General features: G+C 40.1%; 1 protein-coding gene across 1 annotated transcript in view; it reads left to right on the forward strand.

The window, feature by feature from the left end:
• The window catches only part of MDFIC2 (MyoD family inhibitor domain containing 2), a 95,071-nt gene extending 85,032 nt beyond the window's left edge, over nucleotides 1-10,039 (forward strand). Inside the window, exon 4 of the mRNA XM_068559145.1 lies at nucleotides 9,780-10,039. Within this exon, the coding sequence (XP_068415246.1) occupies nucleotides 9,780-10,039 (260 nt within the window). The remainder of the gene's footprint in view (nucleotides 1-9,779) is intronic.
• The last annotated feature ends 1,580 nt before the right edge of the window (nucleotides 10,040-11,619 follow it).

Here is an 11,619-nt window from a genome sequence, read left to right on the forward strand (position 1 = left end):
ATAAATGAGTGCATAGGAATGGATGCTTAATTGCTAATATCTATTATTTATATACATTGCCCCACTTAAAACAGGATGGAGAAGGCTCACACATGCAGATTTTGTAAAATGTGTTACATCCATTAGCACAGTTCATGGTGTGTGCTCTGATGGGAATTTAAAATGATCTTTACTGCACATCACACACTGTGTGCTGCGACATTACTTTATTATTAAATTGTGCCTCATCCTGTGTGGTCCCTTTCCTGAAGAAAATGGAAAAAGTCCAGAGCACTATCTGTGTCTCTGCTTCTGCTTCTATGTTCGGATTGCAAAAGCATCCCCGTGGATGATAAAACCAGGGATACACATGATATGAGAAAACAGCCTCTTTAAAAAGAATCCTGAGAATATACCTAATTGATGTATAATTTTGAATTTGAGATGTCTCATCCAGGTGGAAGGGGAAAATCATAAATACAAGATACCTCAAAAGAACAGTCTTAATTACACCACGGACTACTGAATAAAATGATTACATTTTCTACGCTGTAAATTTCATACAATTAAATGCAATAGTGTCATCTTATAAAATGTTTCAATTTTATAATTATTTCAGTTCATTTGCTCAGAAAAAAACATAAGCAAAAATTTACTAAGTATCACCCAAATCTAGTCATTCTAGTTCTAAAGAACTGACTTGAATGTTAGTTGTGCTTGTCTGAACTTAAATAGATCTTGACATATTTAAGTAGCTATTAAAATTGATAACATCAGGGATGATACCCCAGCTAGAGAAAGGCAGTCACACTTTATTTATTCCTATTCTGTATTACAGACATTTTTTTAAAGAACTAAATGTTGGGGGAGTGGGAAACAATTTTTATACATTTTTGGTTTATTTATTTATTTATTTATTTATTTATTTATTTATTTATTTATTTATTTGGCTGTGTTGGGACTTTGTTGCTGGGCGCAGGCTTTCTCTAGTTGCGGAGAGCGGGGCTACTCTTGGTTGCGGTGCGCGGGCTTCTCATTGTGGCAGCTTCTCTTGTTGCGGAGCACAGGCTCTAGGTGCGCAGGCTTCAGTAGTTGCAGAATGCGGGCTCAGTAGTTGCGGCTCACGGGCTCTAGAGCGCAGGCTCAGTAGTTGTGGCGCCCGGGCTTAGTTGCTCCGCATCATGTGGGATCTTCCCAGACCAGGGCTCAAACCCGTGTCCCCTGCATTGGCAGGCGGATTCTTAATCACTGCACCACCAGGGAAGTCCCAATTTTTATACTCTTTGACCAAAAACTTTTAGTGATCAGTTGGAGCCAGTGTGTCATGAATCTTATTATGCCAAATTCTCTCAGGGACAGCACATTAACCATTAACGTATGAGAATACTGGGGGTGGACCAGGTTCATCTTGTCTTTTTTTTTCTTACTTTGTTTTGGGGGGAGAGGAAGGGAGACTGCTGTTTATCTGGGGTCACTTCTGGAAGAACCATGTTCTTGCCACTTTGGAAAACGATTCCCAAAGATGCAGGAAGCATGTTTCTGGAGTTGAGGAATGTGCCAGGGACCAGAGAGGGCAGCTACAGCTACCTCTTGTTCCTCCCTCCTCCTGATCCCAGGGAATCATGGTGGCAAGAACACTGAAAGCTGGAAAGACAAACTCAGGGATTACAGGACCGTGAACATGGGGCCAACCTCAGGTATATTAGTGGAAACTCCTTCGCACTGTTACCTTTTCCACTATAATTAAACATGATCCATTCTTATGAGGCAGATTCTTCTTCTCTCTATTACCCCCTTTTTTGTTCTTTTTTAAATTGAAGTATACTTGATTTACAATATTGTGTTAGTTTCAGGTATACAGCATAGTGATTCAGTATTTTTGTAGATTATATCCCATTATAGGTTATTACAAGTTAATGGGTATAATTCCCTATGCTGTACATTATATTCTTGTTGCTTATCTATTTTATACATAGTAGTTTTATCTGTGAAGCCCATACCTCTAATTTGTGGCCCCCTTCCATCTCCCCTTTGGTAACCACATTAAGATGAGGTATACATATACAATGGAATATTACTCAGCCATAAAAAAGAATGAAATACTGCCACTTGCAGCAACGTGGATGATACTAGAGAATATTCTGCTTAGTGAAGTAAATCAGACAGAGAAAGACAAACACTATATGATAGAATTCATGTGTGGAATCTAAAAATAATACAAATGAATGTATATACAAAACAGAAACAGATTCTCCCTCTTAAGTAGCCACTATCCAGTTAACATTTAGCACCTTTAGAAGCTGCAGTGGTCCTTCAGGGTCGTAAGGATATCACTTAGCATGTTATAGCCTCCACATCCTCAATGTACCCTAGGCGTGTAAAGAGGAAATGTAACCAACTTAAGAGAGGGTTTTTATCATGGCTTCTTGCTCAAAGGCAAATACCACTTCCAGCTGAATGGCCTGCAGGTCTTGGATACATCTTAAACCTCCTTTAATCCAGGTTTAAGGAAGGAAGAAGTAGGAAATGAGATGGGTACTCTGACAGCAGCAACTAGAGCCTATGCCATGATGCCAGGCAGTCCAGTAAAAAATTTAATACTTGGGAATGTGTTACAAAGGTATAGGGAGAGGTGAAAAGCTGCGTGAGGAAATTACCGACAACAGGAAAGCTCTGCCACCTCTTCCCTTGGTCTCTCTAGGGCACTAGTAAATCACTACTACTGGCATTAGCTCATCGGCCACTAGTAACTAACTATTAGTAGACAGACCACTAGTAAGTGGCATTAGCAGAAGTCACAAAGAGAAGGGCATTCGGAAAAAGATAAAACCAAAGGGAAGATACAAAGCAGAGAGAAGGAAGGAGATATACCCCAGGCTTTCCTTTCTCCCACCCTCCCATTTCCTATAGCTGCCTCCTATTGGCTGGAGCTAGCCAGAAGCCACCTGGCAGACCTGCAAAACACACCTTACCAGTCTTGGGAATACAGAGGGGAGTAGGATGAGAGGGGAATGGAAGGGAAAACAGGTCACCAGGAGGCCTAGAGCATCTGGTGCCAGGCTTGAACATGACAGAAGAAAGCGTGTGTGTTATGAAGGGCAGGTCAGCTTCAGAGTTAAGGGCTCTGGAGGAGACAATCTAGGTTCACATGACAGCCCCACCACTTCCTGTATTTCTTAAATTCTCTGAGCCACAGTTTCCTCATCTATAGAAGAGTAGTAGTACTCAACTGAGAGTTATCTCAAGACCCATGTGAGATGTATGTAAAGTGTACAGGACTGCAAATTTGCTTTACACGAACCAGCTGACACATCTAACAATGAGAAAGAGAGCACAGATTTTGGATCCAGAGTTAGATTAATTCCTTGCTCCACTACCATACAGGTGAAAGTTTTAGGACAGTCAGTGACAATCCCTAAGCCTTAGTCCTTACATCTAAAAAGTGGGGACCATGTTGTTTATCTCTTACTGTTCACTTATTCATTCACTCAACAAGAGATAAGCCATTCTTGTAACTTAGGTTTTAGTCGGGGGGGGGGGCGGGGAACTAATCAATAAACTAATTAGTTTACTATCCTGCGGTCAGTGCTATGAAGAAAAAAACAAAGCAGGGTGCTATGAGAGTTTCTGCAAGGATGTGATTTACAGGGAAGGTGTTTTAAGCTAAAGACCCAAAGGTTGAGTAGGAGTTAGGTAAAGTTGTGAGGGGAGAGTATGCAACACGGGCCAGAGACAGAGCATGTACAAAGGCCCTGAGCTAGGTGCATCCCGGGAACTGAAATTTAACCGGTTTGGCTGGAGTGCAGTGAGTAAGGAGGCCACTAGAACTGGAAGGCAGAGAAATAGGCAGGAACCTGATCACACAGGAGCTTGCAGGCTATGGCAAGGATTTAGGGCTTGACTCTAGAGGGAGAGTGAGATGTTCTAATTAATGATTAACAGTATCGCAGGGGCTGATGAGTTTGAGGTGGGCTCATGTGGAAGCAGTGTCAGGACAGGAGGCTGTTTCTGTTGACCTGAGGATGGCTGATGGTGGCTACAGCTAGGATGGTGGATAGCAGCTGATGGGTTTCAAATAGGAATTTGAGAGAGAATCAGCAGAACTCAGGAAAGAACTGGCTGGGAAGGGTATGATGAGGAAAAGGAAAATGACAAGAATGAGTCCCAGATTTGTGCCAATTCATCTGCGTGTTCAGGAGCCACTCACAAGAGAAAACGAGGGAAGAGACAGGTTTGTGGGATGCGGGAAAGAGGGACACCCATGACGTAATGCGGCCTTGGTAAGTGTGAGATGTTCTGAGCACTCAGCAGAAGAGATGGGAAGCAGGCAGCTGGATGCAGGGATGATGCTTTGGATGGGCCGAGAGGAGTACTAATCATAGGCTATGACTCTGAACATCAAGTTTATTAAACATTAAAGTCCCAAGGAATACTGCAGGCAAAGGAAAATATACCCATTCAGGAGAATGGAAAGTCCAACTCTCTTTTCAAACAGTGCGTCAATTTTCCTCTGAACTGCTTACGTTACTTTTGTGCAAACATAAACTGGCCATATGCAAAACAGTTTAGCCTGCTCATGTAGAATTATTTAATGTGTCTTTTAGGAACAGTGTGGAACACACTTGAAAGTGGGGAAAAATCTGTTTTCAATTCATTAATGTTGCCGTGTTTCTCTAGGCAAGAGGCTCTGCCTTTTACAACCAAATAAAAAGGTTTGACTTATAAACAGAAAAAAATGGGCTCTATTCTCAAGCGCAAAACAGAGAGATGGAAGGAACCAAATGCCAACTTGACCAAAGGATTAGGCCAACATATATATTTTTTTATAAATAAAATCTATAGTATACATCAGTAGCGGAGACCTCCGGAGTCTGCCAACTTGAGGAGACGTTGGCAAGAGGATTTGAACCAAACGGTTATATGCCCACAGGAAATTATAAGGCCATTTTACAAACAGGTTTTCACACTCTGATAGGAAACACCAGCTCCCATCCCCACAGAATACCCGACACCCAACCTGACTTACTTCCAAGCCAAACTTTCAGTCTCGCACCTACAAAGGACAGTACCTAGTGGGAAAATCATTTTTATATGGTCATGGACCTGAGTAAGTCTCTGAGTCTCTAGCCTAAAAGATCAGGGAGCATTTGCTTGGAATATTTTCTCCTGAGAACTTCTTCTTTGCCAGGGGCTGCTGTAGCAGCAGTCTTGGAATTGCAAAAAACGTGACGAGGTTTTATGCCTGAAATCTTTGACCACCAACACGCCCTCTTCAGAAATGCATACGCAGAATAGAGTCTATGTATGGCACTCACTCACTCCTGAGTTTCTGTGGGAGATTTATAGTGATTTATGAGATACGGGTGAGTTGGCCACATGCTAGAAACTGGCTCTGAGTGAACAAAAATACACCCAGTCTGGCAAAGAGATGAGTACACACACCACAGACATATTATGGAATAGTCCACCTAAACTACAAACACTGAGTAATGGCCACAGCACCTGCAACAATATATGGCAATTAAAGTGGTCATAAAAGTCATGGTGTGGTTCTTTACCACTGTCTTATGGGGAAGAAAGAAATGGAGGGTGAGAGGCAGGGGGAGGGGGAGGAACACAGGGATGAAGGGAGATTTCTGTTTACCTATATGCAGAACTCACTTTAGACCTTTATAGATGTTTTTAAAAGAAATAAGAATGGTTTTCTTTAAAATATTTGTTCCCTTTCAGAGCAAGTTTCCACGTTCTCCCTTCTCTTAAACACTAAGAAGTATATGAATAAGAAAAGAAAAATGTTTTCTGGAAAACATTGTTTGAAATCAATGAAGGGAGCTCTAAGAACACTTAGCTCGCTCTGACAGATGAGACAAAGAGCGAAATCTCTCCTACAGGCTTGTACAGTTACAGTCAACTGAAGTCTGAAAACCAAAGGTTATTAACATCCTTAATGGGGGAAAAATAGATTACAAAAAGTCTAATGTTAATTGATTGATAAGCCCATCAGGAGGAAGGAATTTTTCTCCAATTCATGCTAGAATGTTACTTTCAGCCATCAAGTCTTCAGGATGCTGATTTTAATTAATTAGATGCTATATCACGTGAACACTTACCTACCCTTTTTCAAAACCCTCACATGTTTTTGAGACTTTCTTAACTAAAAAAAGAAAGAAAGAAAGGAAGGAAGGATGGAAGGAAGGAAGAAAGGAAGGGAGGGAGGGAGGAAGGAAGGGAGAGAAAGAAAGAAAGGAGGGAGGGAGGAAGGGAAGGAAGGAAAAAGAAAGAAAAAGAAAGGAAGGAAACAGAAACTAGCAAACAGAATCCAGCAGCACATTAAAAGGATCATACACCAGGATCAAGTGGGATTTATCCCAGAATGCAAGGATTCTTCCATAAACGCAAATCAATCAATGTGATAAACCATATTAACAAATTGAAGGAGAAAAACCATATGATCATCTCAACAGATGCAAAAAAAGCTTTTGACAAAATTCAACACCCATTTATGATAAAAACTCTCCAGAAAGTAGGCATAGAGGAAACTTACCTCAACATAATAAAGGCCATATATGACAAACCCACAGCCAACATCGTCCTCAATGGTGATAAACTGAAACCATTTCCACTAAGATCAGGAACAAGACAAGGTTGTCCAATCTCACCACTGTTATTCAACATAGTTTTGCAAGTTTTAGCCACAGCAATCAGAGACGAAAAAGAAATAAAAGGAATCCAAATTGGAAAAGAAGAAGCAAAGCTGTCACTGTTTGCAGATGACGTGATACCATACACCGAGACTCCTAAAGATGCTACCAGAAAACTGCTAGAGCTAATCAATGAATCTGGTAAAGTAGCAGGATACAAAATTAATGCACAGAAATCTCTTGCATTCCTATACACTTCTGGATGAAAAATGTGAAAGAGAAATTAAGGAAACACTCCCATTTACCACTGCAACAAAAAGAATAAAATACCTAGGAATAAACCTACCTAAGGAGACAAAGGACCTGTATGCAGAAAACTATAAGACACTGATGAAAGAAATTAAAGATGATACAAACAAATGGAGAGATATATGATGTTCTGGGATTGGAAGAATCAACACTGTAAAAATGACTATACTACCCAAAGCAATCTACAGATTCAATGCAATCCTTATCAAACTACCAATGGCATTTTTCACAGAACTAGAACAAAAAATTTCACAATTTGTATGGAGACACAAAAGGCCCCTAATAGCCAAAGCAATCTTGAGAAAGAAAAATGGAGCTGGAGGAATCAGGCTCCCTGACTTCAGACTATACTACAAAGCTACAGTAATCAAGACAGTATGGTACTGGCACAAAAACAGAAGTACAGATCAATGCAACAGGATAGAAAGCCCAGAGATAAACCCACGCACCTATGGTCACCTCATCTTTGATAAACGAGGCAAGAGTATACAGACAGCCTCTTCAATAAGTGGTGCTGGGAAAACTGGACAGCTACATGTAAAAGAATGAAATTAGAACACTCCCTAACACCATACACCAAAATAAACTCAAAATGGATTAAAGACCTAAATGTAAGGCCAGACACTATCAAACTCCTAGAGGAAAACATAGGCAGAACACTCTATGACATAAATCACAGCAAGATCCTTTTTGACCCACCTCCTAGAGAAATGGAACTAAAAACAAAAATAAACAAATGGGACCTAATGAAACTTAAAATCTTTTGCACAGCAAAGGAAACTATAAACAAGACCAAAAGACAACCCTCAGTATGGGAGAAAATATTTGCAAACAAAGCAACTGACATAGGATTAATCTCCAAAATATACAAGCAGCTCATGCAGCTCAATATCTAAAAAACAAACAATCCAATCCAAAAATGGGCAAAAGACCTAAATAGACATTTCTCCAAAGAAGATATACAGATTGCCAACAAACACATGAAAGGATGCTCAACATCACTAATCATTAGAGAAATGCAAATCTAAACTACAATGAGGTATCACCTCACACCAGTCAGAATGGCCATCATCGAAAGGTCTACAGACAATAAATGCTGGAGAGGGCGCGGAGAAAAGGGAACCCTCTTGCACTGTTGGCGGGAATGTAAATTGATACAGCCACTATGGAGAACAGTATGGAGGCTCCCTAAAAAACTAAAAATAGAACTACCATATGACCCAGCAATCTCACTACTGGGCATATACCCTGAGAAAACCGTAATTCAAGAAGAGTCACGTACCACAATGTTCATTGCAGCACTATTTACAATAGACAGGACGTGGAAGCAACCTAAGTGTCCATCGACAGATGAATGGATAAAGAAGATGTGGCACATATATACAATGGAATATTACTCAGCCGTACAAGGAAACCAAAACTGAGTTATTTGTAGTCAGGTGGATGGACCTAGAATCTGTCATACATGGTGAAGTAAGTCCGAAGGAGAAAAACAAATACCGTAGGCTAACACATATATATGGAATCTAAAAGAAAAGAAAAAAAAAAAGTCCTGAAGAACCTAGTGGCAGGAGAGGAATAAAGACACAGATATAGAGAATGGACTTGAGGACACGGGGAGGGGGAAGGGTAAGCTGGGACGAAGTGAGAGAGTGGCATGGACATATATACACTACCAAACGTAAAATAGATAGCTAGTGGGAAGTAGCCACATAGCACAGGGAGATCAGCTCGGTGCTTTGTGACCACCTAGAGGGGTGGGATAGGGAGGGTGGGGGGGAGACGCAAGAGGGAGGGGATATGGGGATATATGTATATGTACAGCTGATTCATTTTGTTATACAGCAGAAACTAACACCACAATGTAAAGCAATTATACTCCAATAAAGATGTTAAAAATAAGAAAGGGAGGGAGGGAGGGAGGGAGGGAGGGAGGGAGGGAGGAAGGAAGGAAGGAAGGAAGATGTTAAGAAGTTATAATTTTAACAAGAGAACTGCTACATCTTCTAACTAATTCCCTTTATGGAAACAAAAAATACAATAATCTATAACCCATCACAGCTGTTTGGCTAGAATTACCAATTACCTTCAATGCCTTAGAGATACTTTTCAGATTTTTACAAGTCTGCATAGTAAATTTTTAAACCAATTTTCTTAAAGAGGACTGATAAGATTTATACCATTTTAGGTGTACACGATGCCATATTTCATTTAACTTGATATAAAATCAAGGCTTTACATAACTGGAGGAAAAAGAAGACAGGGATTAAAAATAAAATACAACCCGAAACAACTATGATTATTTAAAAAATCATTTATGTTAGGTTTTGAAATGTGCTTTTCACTCACATTTGAATATGGGTGTGGCAGATTTACTGGAATCCACATCAAACAAATAAGAAAGCCTTGTGACGAGAAGCCAGAAATGTGTATGATCTCTCATTGTCCCCAAATCTAATTGCTGCTGCAAGCTCCCTGCACTTGGGGAGGACGCTCTGTTTTTCAGACCATTGCAAGGTTTCCAGATAGGCAGCTAATTGTGCGGCTTCCCAGCACCTCCGCAGGCAACGTAAATAAAGGAGTTTAGAAAAGTGACAGCACTTTAAATAACCAGATTACGTGGAATCAATAGGAAATGCTCAGGAAGTTAATGAAACAATTAATTAAGTAGAGTGAGTACTGGATGGGGGAGGGGGAGCTTGAGAGAATAACTGGTGTACATCGCCCCTAATACGGATAAATAATTAAGAGTTGGCTATAAAGTTATCAAGCACACCACTGCACATGCCTCCTCTTCATATGTGCCCCCCGATGGGCCACCTGTAATTGTCTTTCTTCTTCTTTAAACAGAGGACTGTGCCTCCCTCATCCTCACCTGTCTGTTTTGCCAGTTTTTGGATTGTCTCCTGATGCTCCCGGATACGTGTGAAACGGTGTGTACCAATTTGTGCTGCCCCTCTCACAGGTATCGCCACGCCTCAGATGAAAGCCACTCCCGGAATGACTGCGACTGCAACTGTGACATAGACTTCAGCCTTTTTGAATCTTGCCAGGAGACCAGTGAGTGTCTGGAGCTGGCCATGGAGATTTCAGAAATCTGTTACCACTAGTGCGACAAAGGAAACACGTTCTGGCAGACCCTTTGGCCCCCGGGGGAAACTCCATTACAATGAGACTGTGATTTCTATGCGCTGAAATGTAAAGACTGTATACATTTCTTGGATGCTCCAGACCATTTTATTCTGCACCTGTTTGGGAAAAAGCTAGTATTGTCAACTCAATGGCCTTATTCCAAATTTCCCAACCGCATGGCTCACTGAAAATTCAGATCTTGATCACATGTGATGAACAAATCTTAAATACCTCTTAAATGCCATAGGTACAAGATGTTTCTTAACTGTAAAACAGCATGTGAAACCATTCTGTTATTGCACTCATTGGCTTGCATCATGGATTCAACTTCATTCACAAATTCAGGACAAATTAGCACATTCTTTTAGAACTGACATACATTAGCTTGTCCTTCTAATGGACTCACGTATAAACATTATGCATTGTTGGTTATTATTAATAATGCATTGTTTAACATCATTTTGTAATTAAAAATTTATTTGTACAGTCTCTTAAAATTCACTTATATGTTCAGTTTAGGTAGGAAAGGGAATTAAATGAATTAGAAACCATGTTCCTGTAATTACTACACATGTCTCCAAGACATATCCAGTGAATTTTGAATATGATGTACTTCGAGAGAGTACTGTAATTCTAGACTGTATTATTATATGTCTATGACTATATCATAACAGGTTATGCATGTTCTTAATTTGTTACAGAAAGGCTTTTCTTTATTCTAATGAGCAGAAGTGGGAATTATGTGCAAGTTTCAAGAAAATGACCCCAGATCATCCATTTGTCATTTTCCTCATTTCTGTTTGTCAGGTACAATAGGCAGCAGGATATTAAAACAGAACCAGTTCATTTTACTGAACGACGAGTTGTGTAGGCACCTGAAAGAAATACATGTGCAGGTACTTATTCAGCACTAAGTTTCCTAATACAGCATGTGCTTCAGAAGCCATATATTTTTTTCTATTTCTGATAACTCAAGTGATTCATAATTATGTTGAGCACTTCCTCACACTTACAAAAAATTTTTTAAAGATGTGATACAAACGTAGAAAGTGACTTCCAACTCAAACGAATTAAAACAATTTGGGCAGGTTGAAGTGACTTTGGAATTTTCTTTACTTTCTGTAGGCATGACGTTACTCACAAACATGTGCTTAAATATTCCCATGGACATCTTCACTGAATATAAAAAAGCACACTATATCAATAACCGAACAAAGAACACAAAAGTAAAATGGAGAGGGAACGTTTTATGATTTAGGCAAACAACAACAACAAATTCCAAAATACCTGTCTTTGCCTGACTAAGGTAATTTTGGACAAAAGCTACACTTGTTTTGTTTCTCTAGTCAACTAGCACATTCTTCTACTCTGCAGTAACTTCCTCAAAACGCTGAAAACTCTTAATCTTTTGCAAATATTTTTAAGCTTCCCATCAAAAGGCATTGAGCTGCTCTTGTCTTGTTCCTGATAGCACAGAGCGTCCACGGTTAATGCAGGCTTCATCCCTGTTTGACTGTCATGTTCTCCACAAAGTACAGAGCACGTGATTGCCCACCCC

The sequence above is a fragment of the Eschrichtius robustus genome, chromosome 12, assembly GCF_028021215.1.
Source record: "Eschrichtius robustus isolate mEscRob2 chromosome 12, mEscRob2.pri, whole genome shotgun sequence".
Lineage (NCBI taxonomy): Eukaryota > Metazoa > Chordata > Mammalia > Artiodactyla > Eschrichtiidae > Eschrichtius > Eschrichtius robustus.